The sequence below is a fragment of the Lissotriton helveticus genome, chromosome 11, assembly GCF_964261635.1.
Source record: "Lissotriton helveticus chromosome 11, aLisHel1.1, whole genome shotgun sequence".
Classification (NCBI taxonomy): domain Eukaryota; kingdom Metazoa; phylum Chordata; class Amphibia; order Caudata; family Salamandridae; genus Lissotriton; species Lissotriton helveticus.
Genome location: NC_136072.1, coordinates 314,411,329 through 314,438,079, shown reverse-complemented (window position 1 = coordinate 314,438,079; position 26,751 = coordinate 314,411,329). Strand labels below are relative to the sequence as shown.

Genomic DNA, 26,751 nt, shown 5'->3' with positions numbered 1-26,751 from the left:
GCATTACCTTTAATAGCGGTGGATCTTGGGCCCCCGAACAAGTCAATGTTAAATCTAGGATGGGCAAAGCATCTTTAAGTGTATTCCGTTTTGCTGCTAAACTAGGAAGCCGCCGCATACCAGATATGCTGAACGTTTACCGTCACAGGTGTGCATCTATTGCCCTTTACGGCTCAGGGGTTTGGGGCCACATGCAACAAAAAGACCTGCAAGTCCAGGAAAATGTATTTCTTAAGAGACTACTTTGCCTTCCATCTTCGGCATCCACGGAACTGACCCATAAAGAACTGGGGCTGGACTATATAACCGATTTGACCGGATTGAGACCCCTGTTGGCCTGGAGGTCCATCTGGCTAAAGGATGAAACCGGCTTTACCAGGGGAATAATACAAGACTGCCTACGCCTGGATAATGTACTCCGGATTCCGTGGCTAAAATACATCATTCGAACTTTTAAGGAACTATTTGACCTGGATGTTCTTAAAGACCCCAAATGTGTTGTTGATATACCAAAGTCGGAGGTCAAAGGTGTTTTTTTTAGTCATAAACTTAATAGTCGAAGAGTACAATCTAGTGACTATTCTACCCATAGTTTCTACTTCTCCAATATGGATGAAGGGACTGGGATCCCTATGTATTTGAAAGTCATCACTAGACAATCTCACCAATTTGTTTTAACCAGGCTGAGACTAGGCATTGTGCATAACTTGGTAGCATTCCCAAGTATGAACATTCATTCTGCCACCCCTTGCCCGTGTGACGGAATCACTAAGCAAAGCACGTTGCACTTCATGCTGATATGCCCTTTGTATAAATCTTTGCGAGTTTTATACCTCAAACCGTTGTTTAAGAAATATTCTATGTCCACCACTGCTAATGCTTTGAGATTTTTACTCACACTTGCTACCCCGGACATTTGCTTTTTTACGGCAACTTTTATTCTTAAATCAGTCTGGGTCAGAAAAAGTATGGTTTTTTAGTGATGGTTCATACCCTATGCTGCTAGTCCATGTGTTCCCCTTCTTTTCCAATTCTTAAGTGCCTTTTATGATTCTGTACACTTTTGTGATGTTTTTTATGAACAATCGAATAAAGCTTTTAAACTAAACTAAACTAAACTTTTAACTAAACGTATGTTTTTTTATGTATCGTGAGGATCCCTTTCGGGTTCCTGTTTGCATCAACGTGTGTTATATGTTACTATAGCTGGATAATATTACCATAGAAATTCGTGCATAATTCACATGTAATAACCTAATACGCTTCTAAAGTTTAGTTTTCTTAGTGCATTGTTGAGTAAACCATGACGCATTATTTGGTCAATGCTGCATAATTCCATTGTCCACAGCAAATACTTGTTTTAATCAACAACAGCATAGTGGGGACAATGGAATCATTCAACAATGTTTAGAGCATACTTATTTTGAATTGAATTAATCACACGTTAGGCAACAGGAAATTGCTTGTACCTAAGTGGAGAAGCGTGGCTCAGTGGTTAGAGGCAGCAGACCCGGAAGCTGAGATCGGTCGTGGACCAGGGTTCGATTCCCCGCCTCGGCGGGTCTCGGGCTCAAAAATTCCACGGACTCGACAATTCTCGCTCTGGTGCCTACTCGACTCACGGGGTCACACTCTGCGACTCTGGGCAATAGCTTGCTTAATCTCCACTACGGCCCCTCGCGGCGGGATGCCTGGCTTTCACCTTGTGGATACCCTACCGGGGTATCTCACAGGGTAATACCAGGACGGGTTCCCTAAGCAAGCGCTTAGGGTGATACGTGCGCTATATAAGTTGCAATACATTTACATATTATCATAGGCTGCTAATACAAAAAAAAATATTCAATGTAGATGTACATAATAAAAAAAAAACTTACCCATGCAACATCACGTAACACTCTGAGATCAAGTTTCAGCACATTGTATAGTAGGGAATGTTATATGTTCTAGCACACAGCATTAAGTATGACCTGAAAATGTTCAGAGTGGTAGTAAGTAAAGAAGGTCATATGGGTGCTGATCCACTCTAGCGAAGAAAAGTCTTTCAAATGATTAATCCGTTGGTGGTTATTACACAATCAGTAAAAGGTCTGTTCTTGCTTACAGAATAGCAAGAAAAGGAAACATTAACATTTTGGTCACTGTGATAGTTAATAAATGAGACCATCTTCATGACAATGCTTACAACATCAATTAAAAAATCCAGATGAATATAAACGAAAATATATATGCATTTTTATATGAACCTCAAAACATAACTGAGAATATGGAGTGATGCCAACACTGCAAATGTGGAAAAAACACACTTGTGGTAGTACTCTACACAGCGAATCACACTAAATGATCCTAATTAACCATTTAAGGAAACCATAGAATTCGTGCATAATATGCATTTGATCACAGAATAAGCTGCTAAATGTAACTTTTCTTAATGAGTTGTTTAGTTGATCATAACGCATCATTTTGGTCATTGTTGCTGCATAATTCCAGTGCCCACGGTAAATACTTATTTTAAAGCAACAGCTGAAGACTATGAATGTTGGCATAATGCAGTTGTTTAAGCCCGTTATGGGTTTATTTGAATAGGTTATCTGATTGAATTATTTTAGTGTCTGGACATGTTTCTTAATGTAACCGAAGTAAAGGCCACACTTGGAAACTTACAGATGGTAAAGAGCCGAGAGAAATACATGATTTAGAACGGTCTTCATGTTCTTGCCTTAGTCTAGCAGCTCTTATGATGCTAACTCCAGTGTGTGGGGAACATTCCCTTTAATTGAGTGCTTGGACTAAACAGAGATGCACCCAGAGGCTGTGATTGTGTAAGCCTGATTGAAAAACTTTCACAATGACCTTGAGGTTAGAGTCGAAAAGCAGAGGGGAGATTCTTGGGGAGCGCATTTGTGTTTTGTATTAAAGAAGGATAATCCGATCACCCTCATAGATCTTTCTTTTATTGTCTGAATGTGCACTCTGGGGACTAGGATGTGACAAAAAGTCACTTCCCCCAGAGACCTGGGAAGAGTGGAATATAAATGTTTTAGGGCCTATTCATGTGACAGAAGAGGTTCGTGTCACAGATGTGGAAATCTGTGTGAAGAATATCCCTTTTCACTCTTGGCTTTGACTTTAAAAAAATATCTGGAGGATAGTCTGGGACTAGCTGCCTGGGCAATGCACATGTCTGCACTATCAAAGTGTAGGGCTGTGTTAATAGGGTTTCTGAGGTAGAATCTGGGTGTAATGATCAATGTCTGTGGAACTGGTGGGCTATCAAGCTGAACATCTCTTTTAAGAATTGTGGATTCAGCTGAGGACTTGGATGCTCAAGTCAGAGATGGAGATTTGTGCTAAAAAGCATTCCTTGTGGCCAGGGTTTCTAACTACAGAGCTCTGTACAGATTATGTGTGAGACGTTGTGACATTCATTTTGCTGCTTGAATGGTATGGAAGCAGAGGGCCAGCAAAGAATATACACATGACTTGATTGTGATTCAGTGCGACACCTAATCAGGGATCAATACTCTATAACACACACATGGCCCATACACATTCACCCAAATCCCTGAATTTAATGAAGTTTTAATGGCGTAAAGTTAATCTTTAACTGATAAAGTTTCTGGATACATAGCTAAACCTATACATCAACTTTCTTTCCTCTCGGTTGATAGACCAATTAGCTGAATAGTTGATGGTAATGATAGCACGTTATCTAACTAACTATCTAGTCAGGTAAATAATCACATATTTCATATTCAATAAAATATATTATGCTCATCCGCATACAGTCACAGTGCAAACAGTGAAATTCACGAGAGAGAGAACAACATTAGCATATGCCAAAAGTATCAGTCTCATCAATTCAAAAGTGCACATAAAGGAGTGGATGGATTAAGAGACATCAGTTTCAGAAAAATAATGCAAAACAATATACTTTCATCGGAGTAGATAGATGAAGAGACATAAGTTTCAGAGACAAAAATACATTTGCAAATAATTATGCAAAGTACAAGTCAGAATAATACAAACCCAAAGGATCTGTGAAATACCACCCCCCAGAGTCAAGGAACAACGATTCAGGAGCGGGACAAGGACAGGAACAGCTAGGCCTCTCTGCAAACCGACAAACAACAACGCATCACCCCTCTCAAACAGCTATCTGGAAGGACGCGCTCAGGCTAAAGCTAAACCACACCCCTAAAGGCACCCCAGTTATACCCTAAAACCTACATGTCCGTCCCACATCAGTTGAAACATTTCCCGAAACGCGACGGTAAACAACGTTTACCACAAAACTTTTTCCCCGCAGGGAATCACAACGCGGTCGTTACAACGACCGCGTTGTAATTCCGCATACCATTACTCCGCAAGTCGGAACAACGACTTGTGGGGGGGGGGAGGTGTTGGATTTAAAATCCAACACCTTCCCTAGTGTCCGCACAGACTGGAGTTGGAATAGTAAATTATACTATTCCAACATACAGCGCCACCCCTCCGCAAGTCGTTGTTCCGACTTGCGGAGTAATGGTATGCGGAATCACAACAATCCTCCTATTGCTAAAACCTAAAAAAAAAAAAAAACCTTCACTCTTTTATCCCTCCACTATCCTTTTAAATCAAAATTAACAGACTAACATGTTCACTTCTCAAATTCCATATTAAACTATACTAATATACTTCCCAAATAACTGAATAACATATCCACTACTCAAATTACTTCATATTTTTTTACTATACTAATTTTCAACAGTAATCCTTTATGGGTTCCGGAGTGGCGTGCTACTCGCCAGAAAAGCGCTTCAACACCCATCAGGGGTAACAAGTGCTATGTGAATGCAAATCTTTCTTCCCCTTTTATCCCTCCGCTATCCTTCTCACTCCAAGTAACTGACTAATATCCACCACTGATATTACTTCATATTTCACCATATTCATTCACCACTAATCCTTTGTAGGCTTCCTGAATAGCGTGCGTCAACAAGCGGTATATAAATACAAACCTTTGTCCTCCTCTATACTTCTGCTATCATTCCAAATCCAAATAACTGACTAACCTATCCACCACTTAAAATGTACTTGCATGTTTCACTATACTAATTCAACACTAATCCTCTATGGGTCCCGGACTAGCGTGCTACTCGCCGAAAAAGCGCTTTGACGCCTCATCAGGGGTAGTAAGCACTATATAAATGCAATTACAATACAATACAATACAATATATTCTCATTGGGCTTCTTTCACTATGTCCGCAGAAGTGGTCCTGGATCCCACGACAAGTCTCAATTCTTGGCAGGCGAACAATACACTCTGTGCAGTACAGCTTTTAACCTATTCTCTCTCTCTGCGGTCCTCAGCACGTCCGCCTGTTTAGGTCATGTGTTCGCTTCCGCTCATTCTGCCAACCTCTCCTCTATCCGGCTAACTTAAGAATAATGGCGGCTCATTTTGGCTCACTAATGGCAAAGAAACATAAACATTTATTAATTATACAGATATGCACTTTTCACTGTTTTACCCCACCTTTGCACTATTCCCTGTTATTGTTTTCCTGGCAGAAGCTTAAGCAGAAAGCGGCATTATTCATTATTTTTAAAGCAAAATGTGATAAGATGTAAAGTTGCGGCCTAGTCATGCACTGTTTCTCATTCCTTTAAAACACAACGTAAATATGGTTCTAATTATCATGTTATATTCTCAATTTAGTGCATGCATGCGCAAAAGCAATTTCCCTTGTGTTCATGTAAGGTGCATGTTAATCTTCACAGCAAACTGTTAGTATGCATTATAGGGGTGTCAATGTGAGCAGGGTTCTTTTTGCGAAAACCTGCTCCATCAATCCCCCCTCTGATGGCTTTCTGAAGCCATCATAAAATACCTACCATACCAAGTGCCATCTTCATCTACTTAAAATTCAGTGTTCTTCTCTCGTTTTATGGCACTTTCATCTAAATCTTTCATCATATTATATTACTCTCCTTTCATATCTTCTTATTCTATCTCATCCCTTTTTCTCCTCCTTGCTTTTCATTTGTTATCAGTTTCTATCTTCTCTTTTTTTCCGTACTTACACTTACAACACTTATATGTTGTTATTATTACTAAAGACTACCGCAGCTACTGAAACAATTGGTATTATTATTATTCCTAATAAGCTACTTCCAAAAGTAGAAAACCATTTACCTACTGAAGAGAAACCCTTACCAAGTTTCTCCCAGACACCGTCAACCTCCAGTTGGGTCAAATCTTCATGTAATTTCGTAATATTCCTTATATATATCCCTATATACCTTTACTTTTATCAGGTATATAGGTATAGCAGTGTTGAATTGTCAACATGCCACAGACTCCACCCTCTTTTCCTAATTTGATATCAAGTGCAAGTCGATTTTGCAAAACCATTGATCTGATCGCAACCTTTTCTGTGTCAATCATCAAGAACCCACCAGCAGTATCTGTCAATAAACAATCAAGACTCCAACTGAGGGTATCAGTGCACCAAAAATATCACCTACTATTTCTGAAAAACGTGCTCTCTTGTTACATGTTAGCCCTTGATTTTTTCATTTAGTCTGTTATTGTCTTGGTCTATGTGATAGACCTTTGGAAAAACAATAGCGAAATAAAAACCACCATACCAATGTGCAGGCAACCTGTAATAGGCTTTTTGCCACACTCATAATAGACTCTTGGGAAAACAGGATCTGTTCCACCCTTCAATCCCCAACCTCCAGTAATTTGGAAAGTATGCTCACATTCACTAGTACCAATGAAATAATTGTTATAGTTAGTTTTCATTCTAAGCAAGCATATTTTCCCCTTTTGATGCCAGTCCAGAGACATTGCAGCGTATGTCTCGCCTCTCTCATAATTTCCGTCTCTAAATGCCCACAGTGATACCTGTGATTTCTGTTCAGCAGCTTTCCTTTGCAAACTTTTGCTTCTATTTTCTACCATCTCTAAAAATACCTTTCTTCAACCCGTAAACTACACATTAGATTATTCTTATAAGCGTATTCTATATCTAGTGTCTTAATAATATAGAAGAATTATCCCATATAGCGTGTATTTTTACTACTTAACACCTTATTCAGCTCCTTTATAACAGGTATTTCGGAAAATACTAAATCTATTTTGGAGTAATGATACTCGCTCCCCGTCACATAGAAGACGCTCGTTAGGCCACTACAAGACACACCATATGTTAATGTTAGGTGATGGTATGTCACCCCCTCTGAGACAGACAAAGGTAATTGCATGCACACATAGCAATCACCCACATTCATTGTATCAATACATTCATACAATAATTTAGTAAACACATTTAAGTAAAAATCACTAATTGATTTATTATAATGGAAAATGCTTCCATCCATTGGTACTATGTTAGTATTTGGGGTTCCTTTAGTAACATCACACACTCTTTCACTTGTCACATTATTAGTAGTGTTTCCACCCTTAGTCACCATTAGAATCGGTACAAGGACAGTTAGTAATGTCCACATAAATGTTAATAACAAGACACTACATAAGCAAGCTTTAATACATCTACGTTTTAGACTAGATTTTGGATGTTCTGTCACTTTTGCTTCAGCCATTTTGTATTCTACCAAAAATCTATCTAAACCTATAAAAACTCTAAACTTTACTCAAAAATTTCTAAAAAATATTGTGTCATCCTACACTTCAAGGCTTTCTTCTTTACCCCTTTCTTTTATTTTCTTGTAGGTCTTCTGAGTCATTTATTTCATTTTTGTATGGCAGTGTTTCACCTTATATTGTCACAGCTCTTTTAATGTGGTCTCAATTTGCTTTCGTCCACTCGGACAGTGTCAGCACTGTCTCTTTCTTCACTTGGATCTGAGCTTTCAATTTCTTCCAAGATAACATAGATCCATTCTGGTGCTCTGTATTTTCTGCTTGGGATTCTTACTCTTCTTGTTTTTCGTACTAATTCTTCTCCTGACTCTTCTTGCCCTGCTTAACTTGAGATCTCATTAATTTGCTCTGGTATTCTCTTTGACTTTCTCCTCACAAGAGCGGATTTCAATCTTTTTACTCCGATAGGCACAATGCAGCTTGTGTTCAATTTGCAATGCTGCACAAATCATCTGAATTATCTCATTGTTGTAGTGTGTTCCTCTATCTGTTTCTAAGGTGACTGGAAATCCATATCTAGGAATCAGCTCTCTTAGAAGAAGCTTTGCAACAGTTAAACTGTCATTCCTTCTCGTTGGATAGGCTTTCACCCAGCGGGAAAACAAGCAGACAACAACCAACACATACTTCAGCCATTGCAAGGGGGTAAGCTCTATGAAGTCCAACTGGAGTCGGATGAATAGACCTGCTGCTTTTCCAATTTGTCCCCAACTAACAGCTGTATTCCTGCCTGGATTTTGCTGCTGACAGGTGACGCACCTCTGGCAAAGGCTCACTGCAATGACTCTAACTTTCGGTTATACCATGACTACTTGAAGAGTCTGATCATTACATCTCTTCCAACATGGTTCAATAAGACAACTGTATCTGTCACACATGCCTCTTTTGTCTTTGATGCCACTAACAGGTCATCAATGTATTGAACCAAAACTGAATTAATTGTCATGACTAAAGTCTCCAGAAATTTTTTCAAGATCTGATTAAAGATTGAAGGACTCTCTATGTACCCTTGAGGAACTCGGCACCATGCCAAAACACGGTCTCCGAACCGGAACGCAAAAAGATATTGGCTTTCCAGATGTAAAGGAATCGAGAAAAATGCTTGGCACAAATCAATTACTGTGTACCATTCAGCATCACAGGGAATCTGACGAGCTTTTGGAGATGCACCTGCGCGCTTAGGAGGCATCGAGGCCTGTGACGGTTGTTTGGCGGCCTTCTCATCCACCCCTGAACTTTTCTCTACTGATGAGGGATACTATCCCGAAACACGAGCCATGTCTCGTGTCTAGAGATGCTGAAAATTCAACTACTTACTTGCACCAACTTTGGTGAATCACACACAAACTTTTTTCGACACTCTTCAAGTTGGACGTACTGCATATAGCATAATGCAGAGGGGCGATCCGGAGGAGAGGCTAGCAGTGTGCTCCCATTGTGTTTTCCAATCTGATAAAGGAGTACTGCTGGATTTGGCACTACTGGACAACAAGGCACTACAATTTTATTTATCTTTCTTAAATCCTGCACTGTCCTGTATTTCCCACTGGGCTTCTTGATACCTATAATAGGCGAATTACAAGGACAGCCCAAAGTTTATTTCAGGATTCCCGGTTCAATCATTTGGTCAATTACAGGTGTGACTACTGCAATCACGTCTGGGCTCATTTTGTATTGGGGTGTGTTTAGATACACAGCACCCTCTTTCACTGTAATTTGAATTGGGTCTAAACTGTCATTAGACCAATCTCCTTTCCTGTAAAATCCCATACATCCAACGTTATTGCACTCTTTAATTCTTCAGGCAGAGTTTCTTCTGTGAGAAGTGAAAACAACTCATCCACTTCTGTCCCTTGCTTTGCTAGCATCATCTTAAATTCGACATCCTCATCAGGTGTCTGAAATGCAATAATATCTGGTTTGCAGTTCATTTTACACAATAAATCTCTACCTAAGAGATTTACTGGACTCGAGTCACATACCACAAAACTATGCCTGTCTCTAAAATTTCCAATATGAACTTCTATTGGATTTGTGACTGGTTTCCTAATATGTTTATACAAAACTCCTACTACTTGGATAGCTTCTCCCGAGAGGGGTTTGTTTGGAATTTCTGCTGCTCTCACAGTAGAACGGGTAGCACCAGTGTCCACTAGAAAAGTAATATCATTGCCTTTCACTTTTCCATCAATAAATGGACATGACTAATCTACTGCGAAGTATGCGCCAAGTACGCACTCTTCCTCCCCCCTCAGGCACCATCATTGAGATGAGTCTGAATCATTCTCATTGCACTGCAACCAGTATTGCAGAACCATTTGCATACTCAGATTCTTACAACTTTGGTCACCTCCGTGAAATCCAGTGTTCGCACTGTACCTCTGCACCTGAGCATTCATATTATTTGGCATAGGTGCTTCTGGCACCTTTAACTGTGGAGTAACTACCTGCTGCTGCTGTTGATTGACACCCACCTCTTTCTGCATCTGTGGATTTACATTTGTATTTACCCCATTATTCTTTTGAGAAGATCTACACTCGTTCATCCAACGTCCAAACTTTCCACACGCATGACAAGGGAATTTCTTCCTAGCCTCTTCCTTACTCATTTTACCTCTTCCTCTACCTCCACTGGGTACTTGAACTTTTTGATTCTGACCATCTTCAGATTCACAAAAAAATTAGGCTCCCACCCAATTAAAGCCATAAATCGACAAAGCACGGACATGTGCCGTCGCTTTGTATGGTGCTGGAGTCTCGGGCTTTACTAATACCCTGGGGCTTCAGAGAGCGGAAAATATGATGTTAAAACGCATATTGATATTACCTAGAAGCACTCCTGCCACTATGTGCCATAATGAATTAGGTGTAACACTGTTGACTTTTTATATGCAATTAGTTCCCCTGGCTGAAGCTCTGACATAACATATGGACCAAGGAGGAACCAGTCCTGAATCGTGACATCATTTTAGATTGCTTGAAACTGGACTCTGTAAAAGAAATTCCTTGGTTATCTTATATTCACGAACAATTAGGGAAGCTGGGTTTGGAGGACTGTTTCAGCACACCAGGTGATATTTCTGCAATCCCAAAAAACAAATCTGAAAAAGTATTTTCTCTTTTATTTGAAGCAAGTAAGAGATAGTAAAGAGATGGCAAAAAAGGGTTGTAGAGCACTCATTGTTAGTCCCCAAAAATGTAACCGTACCTTTCCTTTTATTTTAATCAAGTCAAAATGTTTTACTTGATTAGATTCAGGATGGGCATTGCTCATCTCCTGGTGTCGTACCCATGTGATGTATACTGTGATACTAAACTAGAAATGTGTCCATGTGATTCACTTTCTGCACAAAGCACCTTACGTTTCATTTTTTTTGCAAACTTTATTCTGGCCCGAGACGTACCTTTTTAAAACCATTATTAAGATTTTTAAACATTAGAAAGTGCCAACCTGCGCTACGCCATCTACTTCTCTTAAATGACAAATTTATTTGTTTAATGATTTGTAGGTATATTTCCTCTGCAGTTCGGCTTCGTAACATTGTAAAAAAAATTATTCCTGTGTTTTGATTTTGTTAAAAATTAATTTTATTATGTATATTTACATAATTCAAATGTTTCTTATTGCCCGTTTATGGCTAAATTAGCTGAATAAAGATCTTTGACTGACTGACTGATTCTGACCATTGATCTAATTATTGTTTGTCTCTTGCTGTTCTGCCACCTTCACTTGCGCCCACATCACTTTCTCTTTCAACTTTTTATGTCTTAATTCAATATCATCACTACAATACTTTGCATACCTTAAAATGTCATCAATTGTTTTACTTTGCCAACAAATCAAATGCTGTTGAATCATATCACTAATCTCTGGTTTCAATCCAAACACAAACCGATACACAAAATGTCCTATATATTTGTCTCCAATATTCTCAAACCCACTATACTGTTTAAATACCTGCAACAATCTTTCATAGCAAGCATGTACTGACTCTTTTAGTTCCTGGGTCGCTCTGTCAATCTTGACCCAATCTATTTCCTTAGGGGAAATTTTTCCCTTTAAAAACGTGATTACCTGATTATACTTTTTCATCACCCCCCTCAGATGGTGCACCTGTTTTACGGTCTCTAGGATATTCTTCTTTTGGCCAATCGACAGTGATTTTACACTCTGTCCATAAATCAGTTGGAACAATAATCTCAAACAATCTGTCCAGATCCTTTAGCAAAACTTTTGAAACTTTCACAAACCTCTCTAGCTGGTTGTACCCCTCAACTGGTTTCTCTCTTAACCGGGTAAATTAATTCATAAAAGATAATATGTGCTGCCTTGACCATGGAACATGAACATATCCACCACCAGGAACCTCTCTCAGTGGACACGCCCTTTCAACTGCTTCTTCCTTCTTTCTCATCCATCTATTTTTCCATCGATCTACATCTCCCCATTTCTTCAAGATGTTCATCAACTCTTGTATCTGCAATCTTTTTCCAGACGCATTCAAACTCTCTAAATCCTTATCAGTAAAGGCCAATCTGTATGATTTTTGCAACACTTTCAACTTTTCAATGTCTATTCCATACTCACTAGCAGCTTCTGATAATTTCTCATGTAAATTCCTTGCTCTGAAAGTAATGCTTTTACACAAAAACAACAGTTTATCATCTCGATAAGTCCCTAATCTATCTGGTCTTATTGTGCCAATAATCATCTCTTCCAAATCTACTTTCAATTGGCCCACATTTATGCTTTGTGGTTGCGGTTTGGCTTCACCATTTCTTTTAAACAATTATTAAGTTCCTCTGGTGAAGGGCCTGTTGAGCTCCCTGCGATTGGTGTAACATTCGGCCCTATTCTCCTTGGGTCTATCTGTATACTTCTTCTGGGGGTTTCTGTTATCATCTCACAAACGAGAAGATCGAATAAAGTAATATTTGTTTAAGCATGTCCATCCTCATCCACTACTGTCACCACTCCACTCCTGACACTACTTCTTGGAACTGATAACATATGTACTTTCGATACATTCCGTTTTTCTCCATACAATGGGACAACGGGACCAATTGTTACCAGTACCGTTAAGACCGTTAAGACTTAACTGATTTATTTTTTTAACCTGCTCTTCTCTCGCCTTATTCATCAAATTAATTTCATTTTCTCGTACTACTCGAGCTATTTCTGTAACTTGTGGATTCAATGGAGTTCCCAAATGTGGGGCACTTAGAGTCACCTCACTCGGACTTTCTTGGTTTGACGGGGGTCTTTTGGTCATGATGTCCTCAAATAACTCATCATCAGAATTGTTTGGACCATCTCTTAGACTTGAAGTCTCTATATTTTCTTTTTCTCTTTACATTTGCCTCCTGTCTGATCGTCAGCACTAAAAATGGTTACAAACCTTCCGTTATCACATTTTGCCTCCATCTTTTCAACTTATCTTCCCTACTTTCAAAGGGATATCCAAACATCATATTTCTATATCTTGTTACCTCTATATTTCTCTCTTTCAAACGCCTCAATTCCCCATTCCTCAAAGGCAGAGGTCTTCAAACTTTTTGATGCCGAGACCCCCTGTCAAAATGTTTTAGGATTAATGACCCCCTCCTGACTAAAATTTCTAGAACTTGGTACTCCTTTTCATTGACAACTATCGACAACCATAAACGCCCCAAATTCCCATAGCAAAACATTTTTACAGTGAGGAAATAATATTAAACAGTGTTTAGCAGACCAAGGGTCAGTGAGTGTGGGGGTGTAGTCAAAGGTGCAGCTGAAAACAAAGGGCCTTATCTATGAGGAATTGACACGAGGCAGCGCCGCAAGTCTTCTTGCTGCGTTGCCCTATGCCAATGTGAAAGGGCAGGAATGCACTTTATTTATGAATTATGGTGGTTTCTTGTCCTTTCCCCCTGCGTTGGTGCACAAATTGTTGTCTAACGCCAATGTAGGCAGGATTGTTTTTGTGCAGGAAGTGGCTCCTTCCTGCACAAAAACAATCCAGAGAGGTATTTTCCTCTTTCTATGTGTGCTGCAGAATGAAGTACACATGAAAAGAGGAAATTACCTGAAGAAATGAAAACATTTCTTCTCATTTCGCCTGCTATGAGGAGGAGTAAGGTGTTGCTCCTGACCCAGATTGACATAGTTTTGTAAATCTGGGGCAGCGTCAAAATCCATCGGTGTTGCGTGGGAACACCTGTCGAAATCTGCATGTAACGCCTACTTGACATACAGTAAGATAACGCAGAGAGTTGCACTGCGTTGTCTTTCTCCATATCTATGAGGCCATGTAAAGCCACACAGAGTGACTTTGCGTTGCCTCATTGATATAATTGAGACGCTTGTGCCGCTGGAGATTCAAAAAAGTGTCTCTGGTTGCGCAAGCCTCTCATAAATCAGCCCCAAAATATTTTGTTAGTTCCTTAGGTCTTTCACCATCAGGTAGCTACATATAAAATAATGGGTAGCTTAATTGAAAAATAAATTTTAACCCCTCCCATGCTCATGACGAACTCAGCTCGTCATGAGCCACGGTGGCCGTGTGCTCATGACGAGCTGAGCTCGTCATAACGGCCGTAACGCTCGCACGTGGGGCTAATTCCCCCGCTGTGCTGAATGTTCTACAAAAACGGGTGTGGCCGTGACGAGCTCAGCTCGTTATGAGCACATGGCCACCGTGGCTCATGATGAGCTGAGCTAGTCATGAGCACCGGGCGTTGTGCGCGCTCCCCAGCCCCAGCACAGCGGGGGAATTAGCCCCACAGGCAAGGGGTTAAAAAGTTGTTTCTCGGAGGCAAATGCACTGTAGTACATTATGAAACCTCTATTAGTTAACGCCCTGCAGAGGTCTGTGTATAACCAGAGAGCCACAAAATGTAATTTGGTTTTCGCAGTAGAGAATAGTGACTTGTGCATTTTTAGTGCTACGAGGTCCCAGCCTATGACAGAAAGCACTTTGAATGTGTAAGTCATTAGTTTATGCTTGCATTTTAGGATAAAATGGAGCTTCCAAAAGGTAGATTTTAGTAACACATGACCGTCAGTAATGCATTTTTTCTTTTTTGTCTAACTGTCCCTTCAACACCTCCTCAGGGATATTAAGCGCTGTGTAAATACAATTACGATTAAAAGCATGTATTTCACAGTCCAGTTGTACTACCACTAAAAAAAACAATTCTTTGCCATCACAATGCTTGAAGTAAATCGAGCAATTAAAGCTCGAACTGCTCCCAAGCACCTTTTACATTTGCAGATTAACAAATAGTGAAGGTTTGCATTTTATTCAGGAAAGCAGGCACCCTGGCACAAGGACTGTTTACCTGTATGCCATGCCTCTTCATTTCACAGCACCGAGGCGTCAATTAACTTAAGAAGAAGCATTTTAAAGATCAGAGTGAAGCGTCCCAGATAGTGAGCACACATTCTGGATTCCAGGCAGAAAAAAGGCCTGGAAATGCGCGACCCCCTTCCCAAGACTCTACAGCCCCCCTGGGGATCGCGCCCCACAGTTGGAATACCTCTTATCTAAAGTTTCATACTGTGTAAGTCTGGGATTCGGCTCTAGTGAATTCATTCGAATTCTCAAATTCTGCAACATTCTTACATTAAACGTACCATACTGTGGAAAAGCTATAACACCATCATCCTTTGTATATTCCATCCAATTCTCTAACCACATACACGTATGGTATCCTCGTTCTAACATCATAAACAAAGGAGGCGTTCTTGGAGGTGGAATGGAAATTCTCTTTCTAGTCACAATTGGTTTATCCTTTTTAAAGAAATTCTTTATTTTCTTATGCAGCTTGATTTTTCTGACTTTCTATGCTAATATATCCCAGCAAAACAAACAAGGAAACCTTTCCGTAATTCTATTTATTCTACTTGTCAGTTCTCGTCCAATACCAGCGCTACTCACCCCAACCATCCAATCTTGGCTCTCTACGTATCTGATATCTCAACCAATACCAGCGCGGCTCACACCAACCAACCAATCAGAGCTAAGTACACGCCCGCTACCTGCCAATGCCAGCGCAGCCTTTTCTGACGCCAGTATCACTCCTGCTACTGACCCTCCCTATACAAAATAATACGGCAATATTTTTCTGAAGTTTTCTTAATCATAATTTCTGTTAGTAACAACACAAAACAAGGCTACCTTGTCTGTTCCACTAAATAAAGAGATAGTTTTCACTTTTCAAAGAGAAATTCCTTTTCTTCAAGTAAAACAATGTCCAGCGATATTTTACCTTTCAAAAAGCTACAGGTGGACTTAGTACTCCTCAAGGGATAAGGTCAAAGTTTCACAAGAGGACTTTTTGGTGTGAAAAGAGGTCTTGGTACTCTCCTGGGGATAAGGCCAGAGTTTCAGAAGTAGACCCATCGCTATTTCAATCACTCTACTTTTATACAAAATAGTCTATAATTTGACCCCTACAGCCCTCCGTAGCTTCGGTATTAATACAACAGACAAAGTACTCTTCTTCTGCCTATTTCAGGCTAATTTCCATTCCCGGGATTCCTCAGGTAGCTCCGTACCTGAACTTCCAGACAACATAGAACACAACACTAACTCTTCATGTTAAGAACATATATTCAATAATCATTACCAAACTAATCAATAATGAAACCATCCTCTGCTACCAGAAAACTGATCCAGCGTGACACCTAACCAGGGATCAATACTCGATAACACACCAATGGCCCATACACATTCACCCAAATCCCTGATGCGTTGGGGGTCAAGTTTTACTGACGTAAAGTTCATCTTTCACAGGGTATAACATTTCTAGGTACATAACTAAACCTATACATCAACTTTCTTTCCTCTCAGTCGATAGACCAATTAGTTGAATAGTTGATGGTAATGATGGCACGTTATAAAACTAGCTATCCAGTCAGCTAAATAATTACAGACTCTCTATAAGATTAATAAAGATTTATCTCATATTCAATAAAATATATTATGCACACCTGCATACAGTCACAGTGCAAACAGTGAAATTCACAAGAGAGAGAGAACAACATCAGCATATGCAAATAGTGTCAGTCTTATCATCAATTCAATAGTGCGCATAAAGGAGTGGATAGATTAAGAGACATCAGTTTCAGCACAATAATGCGAAACAATATACTTATATCGAAGTGGATAGATGAAGAGACATAAGTTTCAGACACAAAAATACATTTGCAAATAATTATGCATTGTACGAGTCAGAATAATACAAACTCAAAGGATCTGTGAAATACCACCGCCTTGGCCGAGGAGCAGGTGGGGGTCCCCTGAACTAGAGACAGGGAACAAAGATTCAGGACCCAGAAGTGGGACAAGGATAGGAACAGCTAGACCTCTCTGCAAACCGACGAACAACTACGCATCCCCTCTCTCGAACAGCTATCTGGAAAGACGTGCTCAGGCTAAGGCTAAACCACACCCCTAAAGGCACCCCAGTTATACCCTAACCCCTACATGTCCGTCCCACATCAGTTGAAACTTTTTGCCGAAACTCAACAGTTCATTGGTGGATTTAGGAGGTGGTCTGACACACCGCCAAATTCCCATTCATCATTTGTATAACCCATTGTATAACATCCATTGCCATTACATCAATTCTGACTCTATCCTTTATTACAATATCTGTTACATTCACATATATTCTCATTGGGCTTCTTTCACTATGTCCGCGGAAGTGGTCTTGGATCCCACGGCTAGTCTCATTTCTTGGCAGGCAAACAATACTCTCTGTGCAGTACAGCCTTGAACCTGTTCCCTTTGTCTGCAGTGCTCAGCACTTCTGTCTGTTTAGGTCATGTGTTCACTTTCGCTCATTCTAACTTAAGAATAATAGTGGCTCATTTTGGCTCACTAATGGCAAAGAAACAAATATTCATTAATTATGCAGAAATGCACTTTTCACTCTTTTACCACCCACCTTTGCACTATTCCCTGCTATTGTTTTCCTAGCAGAAGCTAAAGCAGAAACCGGCATTATTCGTTATTTTTAAAGAAAAATGCGAAAAGATGTAAATTTGCGGCCTAGTCATGCACTATTTCTTGTTCCTTAAAAAACACAACGTAAATATGTTTTTCATTTTCATGTAATATTCTCACGTTAGTGCATGCATGCGCAAAAGCAATTTCCCTCATGTTCATGTAAGGTGCACATTAATCTTCACAGCAAACTGTTAGTATGTATTATGGGGTGTCAATTCGAGCAGGTTTCTTTTTGAGAAAACCTGCTCCATCAATTGTTTATAGCTTTTGCTGAATTTTCTTGCTGTAAATAATAGGTGTTAATTGAATATGTGTAACTCCTGTTCTCTTCTTTGTTTTCAGTCTGTAAAAAGGTGCCCCACCCCTGCACGCGGCTGTACTCTGAGACCAAATCCTTTCCTTTCTGGGAAGGGGCAGTGTGCCACTACCTGTAAGTATCAGAGTTGCTTTACACAAAATGTTGTGGGGGACGATCTACAGCCCAATTCGTGCCCAAATTGCCCTTCTGAAGGGTTACCCTTCCCTCGCTCTTTGCTGGAAGACTCTATAAAATAGGATCATCTATGCATCCCAACACCTACCCCAGAGTAATACATGCTTCAAGCAATATTTTTCACTGGGGTAATCCTTTCATCCTTACTCCTGAAGGCAGTGACCTGTGTGGACAAGTTCCATGTCACTAGAGTTCTGCAGTCCAGGAGTAAGTTGTAGATGATGTCTACTAACTTGTATTCTTCTGCCTAGAAGAATCTCCTATATCACTGCTCCTATGGGGTTGTATTATACACCTCACTGCTACAAAAGTTGTTTTTTTTGGAGTGTTTTTATACTATAGAAATATTCAGGAATAAAAACATCCTGACCGACTTGGACTTGTGCTGATTTTCATAAATAAAACAGAAGTATATTTGCTCTCTATCGAAGCATAGATAACTAGTGATAAATAGGATAAGAGTAACATGTTTAATCTAATTAATAGATGTTTATAATGATGACTAAAACAAAAGTGCATAGCCTCTTAGACAAGTTCATATTTCCCGCTATGCGGAAATGAGCCTGCTGTGGACGTACTCTATTCTAGAATGTTCCCTGCAGCTACTTCACCGTAATGGATATCCATGCCGGCGGCTCACAGTAATAGGTCCAACCTATTGCTTTGCAGAATACTGATGGGCAGTGGATGAAAACTAGACGTAATTTATTGAGAAATGTGATATTGTGTATTCCAAAAGACATGGCGAATAACTCAGCAAAAGAAAAGAAAATGAAGACAGTAGGCCACCCTCTCAAAACAACTTATTGTGTGAAAACGTGTCAGACTAAATCATATGGTAATCGAAATTTCAGTAGCAAGCGATAAAATGATATCAGTGAAACCTGCAAATTGTGTTTTATGCTTGCTCAAAATATATAATTGCAAGCAGAATGCCTCAGGGAATGGATCGCCATAACGCAATTAGACTTCTCTGAGGAAGTGCTGGAGATCACAGTGGAAGAAGGTAGCTGGGAGAGAAAAAGATAAGGATTTGTGTTGCAATTTAATTCAGGAATCAAATAAGTTAAAAGTGGTATTTATTTCCAGCACAGCATTAGCAGTCTCTCAGCTACCAGATGCAGATGCAACTGGCTCTGTCTCTCTCAACCACCTTCTAGAATACAGAATGTAATTGGAATATAAACAAGGTGTACAGGCAGGCATCTCAAGAACCGCATGATGTCACAGAAGCAGATGTGAATGAACATAAAAGAAATATGATTCAGGATGTAACATATCCCCCTTTTCCATAAAGCCAACATACATGTTCAAACATAATCTCTAAACCTAGTTGGTCTGTTTCTTACACAGACATTTTGCTTGATCCTTGAAGATATTGTGCCATCAACATTCTGTCCTAAAACTTCAGAATTGGATTTATATCTAGAATTAGAACCATAGATGAAATTATTACACTTGGCAATACTCCTTACATTCCACAATTTTCCATCTTGAGTAATTACAGAATTACTAAACACTTTTTTGATCTGTATAGGCTTACCAAATTTACATGAACCTTTCATCATCAGACATGGTCTCATAATCCTCACCCAATCCCCCTCAACAAAATTATGAGTTTTGACCTTCCATTTTTTATTGTACCAACCCATGGTCTTGATTTGCTTCGCTTCTACTCTTCTAGCTGTATCATGTAGACATTCCTTAATGTCCAATTTGTCTTGGCATTTATTTTTAAACCACCATGGACAGATTTTTGAAGCTGGATCTCTTCCTTTCAGTAACTTAAAAGGGCTAAGTTCAGTTGTAGAATGAGGTGTAATACGATAAACCCACAACCTTTCTCTTAACTCATTCATCCATTCTCCACGTGTTTTCACCGCATCTGTTACATAAGACTTCAAAACCCTATTAAATCGCTCCACCTGGCCATTTTCGTGTGGCTCATATAATGACGTACACTTGTGTGTAATTCCATGTGCTTTTAAAAAATTATCCATCTCTATTGATTTCAATTGCACCCCATTATCGGTAACTAACACAGACGGGCATCCTTCTCGAGCAAAAATTTCTTTAAAAAAAATAATCACTGCATTAGTGGTAGCATTGAATACAAATTTTACTTCGGGCCATTTCGAGTGGAAATCAATCAACACTAAAGCATATTGTGAATTTTCAGGTAAATTCTTAAATGGACCCGAAATGTCAAAGGCTAACTTTTGCCACGGCATGTCTGGCCACTTAACAACTTTTAAAGGTGGAATATTAGTTCTGAGCATTTTCTCACTAGACACACACTCTTCACATTCTCTTACAACACTATCTATAAATGCATCCATTCCTGGCCACCAAAAGAAACTCCTAATCAACCTCTTCATAGAAGATATGCCAGGATGCGTCTTATGAGCCAACTTAAGAATGACATCTTGTATACCTTGTGGTGGAACGCACTTGCCTGACTTAAACAGAAAATCATTTTCCCATTCCAATTCATCTGCCACTCTCGCAAACGGTAAAAGCTCTTCTTTAATTAAGTTTTTTTTAGGCCATCCTTCCATCACATATTTTTTAAGGGTACTCCACCTATCATCTATCCTTACACAACTATCCCACTTCTCCTCTGTAATTTCTTGAAACTGGTCACCCATCACATCAGCTATTGTCAGAACAAAGTCTTCTTCCTTAACCACATCTACCTTATCTTGTTCACACGGTAGGCGAGACAAAAAATCAGCAGTGACATTTTTTTTCCTGGAACATACTCTGTGCTAAAATTGTATTCTTGCAATCTTGAAGATAACCTCGCAATTCTGGCTGTAGAATGCCTTCCTCCACCTGTAGACAATATATTAACCAATGGCTTATGATCTGTTCTCAGGGTGAATCTACAACCCCACACATATAGCCTAAAATGTTCCACCGCCCACACACACGCAAGTAACTCCCTCTCAATTGCTGCATATTTCCTTTCACACTCATTCAGTGTGCGTGAAGCAAAAGCTACGTTCCATTCCTCTTTTCCTTTCCTTTGCCACAAAATTCCTCCTAAACCATATAAACTGGCATCCACCGTGATTATACACTCTTTCTTCATTCTAAAAGGTTTCAATGTGGGTGCATTAACTATATCCCTCTTTATACACTCAAAGGCTTCTTGTTGTTCACTTGACCATACATATTTCACATTTTGTCTTAATAAAACCCGCAATGGTTCCATTTTGGTCGCAAAGCTTTCCACAAACTTACTGTAATATTCACACATACCTGTGAATGATAACAATTGATCCTTGTTAACTGGTGATGGAGCTTTCACAATGGCATCTACATTAGTTTTCTTCGGAACAATTCCATTACCAGACAATGTCTGACCCAAATATTCAACTGTACGTTTGAAAAGCTTACACTTATGTGCCTTTAATGTAAGCCCATGACTCTCTAATCTCTTGCAAACTTCATTTAAATGGCATACATGCTCATTTCATCCCTTGAAAAAATCAAAATATCGTCCTGAAAACATTTGACATATTCGTCCAAATCTCTAAATATCATAAACATTACTCTTTGGAAGACCGACGCCGCTGATGCTAAGCCAAATGGCATCCTCGTATATTGGTATAGACCAAAAGGCGTAATAAACGCTGTGAGCTTCTTTGACTCCTCCTTAAGTTCTATTTGGTGGTATGCTGAACGTAAATCTAACGTAGAAAAGATTTGGGCTCCCTCAAACATTGATACAACCTCATTAATGTTTGGCAATGGATGACAATCTATGATAATATTAGAGTTGAGAGCTCTTAGATCTACACACACTCTCAACTTTTGATCAGGTTTTTGGACCAAAACTATGGGAGAAACCCACTCAGCTGATTCAATTGTTTCAATAATCCCTTCATCCAATAACTCTTTTAGCATATCCTTCAATTCTTGTCTTACACTTATTGGAACTCCCCTAATTTTTTGTTTAATGGGTGTAGCATTTTCCTTTAAGATAATTCTATGAGAGAAATTCTTTAACTTTCCTAACCTGTCACAAAACACATTCTTGAAACTGTCCACCAAAATCTTCTCTTTGTCAATGCACTTATCATCATTATCAATAGTGGCAACCTGATTATATGGTGTATCATCACATAAAGTCACAGGTTCCTTTGCTCTCGGATTCAATATAATTCCTCATTTATACTGATCACGCCACCCTAGGACATTACCCCTTTTCTTGCAATGTACAATTTAATCACAGAACACCTATGCTTAAAATTAATATTTACTTCAAAATAACCCTCACGTTCAATCTGATTCCCTTCAAAACTTACAGCCATAATATCAGATGGTACTAAATTCTCTAAAAACAACTGTTTGTTCAATTTCTCTAAAAAGTATTGCAGTGTAATAATTGTCCAAGGAGACCCTGAATCCACCATCAAAACTATATCTACTCCACAGACCTTAAAATCACTATTGGGTGATTTCCTAACCTGATCCGGAACTACATCAATAATAGAAACAACAAACCCCTTATCTACACTGTCTGTATTATGTACTGTATTAGGTATACTCACTTCGTTATTAGCAACATAAGATACTGCTCCTCTAGAAGGTGTGACATTACGTCTAATATCCTTACATACACTTGTAAAATGTCCTACTCTACCTCAGTTCCTACATTCCTTGTTAATTGCAGGACAACCCGGCAAAGACACCAAATGAGACTTATTACCACATCTAAAACAAACTGTCATATTCCGTGACGGACTTTGAACATTTCTGTACATATTCGTGCTCAAACCTCCTCTATAATTGTGTTGAAAACGTGAAGGCTGTTGTTGCATATGGTTCTCATTTTTTTGTTTAACATAACAAACTTCCTCCTCTGTTGTTTTTTTATTTGCATTGTCTTTGACAACCTCCATCCATTTTTCCGACTGTTCTAAAGCCTTTGCTTCTGAAATTGCTTCAGTTAAACTGAGATTTCCTAAAACCCATAACCTTTCTTGTGTTTTTTTATTCTTAACATGTACTATGATCTGATCTCTTATCATTTCATCCGTTAGGACCCCAAAATTGCAATGCAAGGATAATGATCTTAATCCTGTAAGGAAATCATCAACGTTTTCATCATCTTTTTGAGATCTGGTATAGAACTTAAATCTATTTAAAGCAATACTTGTAACAGGCTTAAATCTTTTTTCTATCCTCAGTAAAGCTTCATTATATACATTCATGTTATCTCCTCTTCCATCACTCTGTGATGTAATTTGAGGCAAAGATCTGAAAACAACTTGCCCCTCCGATCCCAAGCAATGCTTTTCTTTCTTTCTGTCCCCATGCGTTCGCCATCTATAGCCTTCATATATGTAATAAATTCCTCTTTCCATCTTGCCCAGGGCATGGGGGGGTCACCTTTGGATTGTAAACATTTTGCTGGGGGGTCAAATTGCATGTTTAAGTTGTATTGAAAATACCAAAACTTGCAGAAGTAAAAACAGTTAACACCCTAAAACATGTAGATATAAATTATAAATAAAACTTAATATTCTGTAATCTTAAAACTTAAGAACGTTTTAAAACTCCTAAACAATTAACAAAATTGAAGCATACGCTGTGAATAAACGAAAGTCCCATTAATAATCCTTTTTGCAGAATTGAAATAATGTTTTGTAGACTTATAATTAAAATACCGCAGTCAATGGTAGTCAAAGTTGTGTCAAAATCGCCGTGTATTTAATCCAGATAAAGTTTATCAAAAACGTGTCAGAAACGTAGAAAACTCGCCGTCAGTCCTTTGTTTATGGTTGGCTTAGTAACCAAAATGGCTGCCGGTGACGTTGCACGTTAACGTGTTGGCGAAAAACACTTCGTGACGAAGAGTTCTGTAACCATGGACCGGGAAACAGTAGAACGCACTGAGAAGAAGGTTGCAGATCGCCCTGTAATCCGAAAAATGCCGCTGTAGGAATTCCGTCGAGCACAGCAACGGAAGAACTGTAAGTTATCCAACTAATGCCGGAAAGTTTACGTAAAATACATGTAGTGCTGCTAGTCAACCGCAAATCCAAAAATTAGCGCAACAGGATAAATAAACAATTCGGAAGGTGCAGACATTAAATCAAATCGGCAGTTGTAGAAAAAACACGCTGTGTGGCAGATTGTAGTTGGGTTTCAAAGTGGGAACCAATAAAAAGGTAATACCAAGAGTCTTAAGGAAGTAGAATAATAAAAAGCGATCCAACTTTTAATCCAAGTGCCATGGTTAGTCCCAACAATAATAAATATGTAAAATCTTCTTCAATAGATTCAGATTTAATTAAAAACAGCCGCAGGTGCCATCAGTGCACAACTAATGAAATTAAGATACTGTAAACTGCCGCTGGTGCTATCAAAACACAGAATAATTAATAACAGAAATATTTATGAAGCACTCCGTACCTGTGCTGATAAATGACTGGAGTGTATTTAGGTTCTTCTCCCTCGTCGCCAAAAATTGTTGCAATTCAATTCAGGAATCAAATAAGGTAAAAGTGGTATTTATTTCCAGCACAGCATTAGCAGTCTCTCTGCTAACAGATCCAGATGCAACTGGCTCTGTCTCTCTCAACCACCTTCTAGAATACAGAATGTCATTGGAATATAAACAAGGTGTACAGGCAGGCATCTCAAGAACCGCATGATGTCACATAAGCAGATGTGAATGAACATAAAAGAAATGTGATACAGAATGTAACAATTTGATTACCAAACTAGAAATGTAAGGGGGTGTTTGTAAGCATAGGTGGGCCAAGACCTCAACAATGGAAACCAGGACTCGTGAAAGGATAAGGCCTCAGGTATGCCAGACTCGATTTTCTATGTGGTCGTGTCTAACCAGCAGGGAATATGACGTTATGTAGTCTTCTCTTCTCTGATATTTTCTCTGACCAACTTCTGCGAACCCCTATTGGAAATCACTGTAAGGTTTAGCATTTATAAAGAGAAGTGATGTAAAGTAAGTTAAACAGGCTATATGGGGTGGGAAAAGGCCATTTTCCACTAGATTTTGCTCTCAAGAGCAAACATTGGTGTTCATGCCACCACCAAACTATTCGCCAGCAGTGAAGTGGGAAGAGTTTGAAGCCAGTAGAAGAAAAGATACATTATGGCAGTTACTCAGTTGAAATGTATATCTCACAAAGATGCAATGCCATGTATGTTAGCTTCTGTAAGGCATTGATACATATAGCAAAATCATGTGTCTGTGGTTGTGCACTTAAACACCAAAGGTAAAAAAAGAGGCAGAGGTTATTTTAATTATGAGTTCAAGCTTTTTCTGTGTAGTTTCTTGAAAATCAAAGTTGATGTGGTACCCACTAGCCTAAGGGAATTGTAGAAAATGTTAAAGGACGAAAAGGGTTTTTGGAATATAAAAATGAACACCAAAGCCATTACTTCATAATCCTTTGAAGTCCTTTACTAGCTTCCTTCCCTGCTGGAAATGACATCACTGCATTTCCCAGCATCCATCCCTATGGGGAATTACATCACTGGTTTCCTTCCAAAGCCATCTGAAAAAGGAGACAAGAATACACAAAAACAAGCAGCCTTCAGTACAGGAAGTGACATCACTCGTGTTCCACTGAAACATCTATAAAAGAGGAAACCAGACAAGGGTCCTCATTATCTGACATCTATGTATACAGCAGGTGACATCACTGCATTTCAAACGATCTGCAATATTGCTGTATTTCCCAGAATGCATCGCTACAGAAAGTGACTACTCCTTCCCAGAATAAGCCTCTTTATGTGATGAAGCCAGAATAGAGGACCTAATTCTCTGGCATTCAGCTCTGTAGGAATTGTCATCACTGCATTTCCCGATATCCACCTTTGCAGGAAGTGACTTTACTGGTTTCCTTCAAAAAGTTTAAAAGACAAAGCCACAGAAGCAAACCTCTTTGCACAGCATCTACCTCTATAGGAAGTGACATCATTTAATTTCCCAATATCCTCTCTACAGGAAATGACATCACTAATTCCCACATGAAACCCCTTGAGTCCCCTCATCCTTCATTTACCTCATCATGGCACCCATCATCCATGCGTTGCCAGCTAACACCAAACACAGACAAGGGTGTCACCTTTTTGAGAGTGTTTGAGAGTGTTACAGCCAGAAAGGGTCCTGGGCCAGAACCCCTGCACCACCCTGGAACAAAAGCTAGAACCTAACACTCTTTCAGGTGTATCATTCAGCACCCGTCAGTCACTCCCTATACCCCAATATTACACCCAGACCACACAAACTCTCACAATGCATTCTCACAATACATTGATACTACCTCATTCATACGTACGACACACCATCAAACCCACACTAGCTTATGCATGGTATCGCAACCTCTGCAGTCTGTCATGTTCCAAACATCATAAACCTCATCAGTAATTAAGGATTTTTCACACTTGCCACATACTCCATCATCTGCTGCATAATCTGCAGATTTTAACAAACCAAAAATGGTTTCTAGCTCAGACGGATCAAAAGTTACTAAAAACGTTGTGATATGTGTTCACACGTGTTGGAAAACACATTGCACAGGTTAACTGCTCATTTTCAGTTGGATATTTATGTATTTGGTT

General features: G+C 39.3%; 1 protein-coding gene across 9 annotated transcripts in view; it reads left to right on the top strand.

Annotated features, from left to right (window-relative positions):
• SNED1 (sushi, nidogen and EGF like domains 1) overlaps positions 1 to 26,751 on the top strand; it is a 2,618,914-nt gene that overhangs the window by 2,398,167 nt on the left and 193,996 nt on the right. For all 9 annotated transcript variants that reach the window (XM_078665627.1, XM_078665624.1, XM_078665625.1 and 6 more), the window contains one exon: positions 17,994 to 18,081. In XM_078665627.1, coding sequence (XP_078521753.1) covers positions 17,994 to 18,081 — 88 coding nt within the window. The remainder of the gene's footprint in view (positions 1 to 17,993; positions 18,082 to 26,751) is intronic.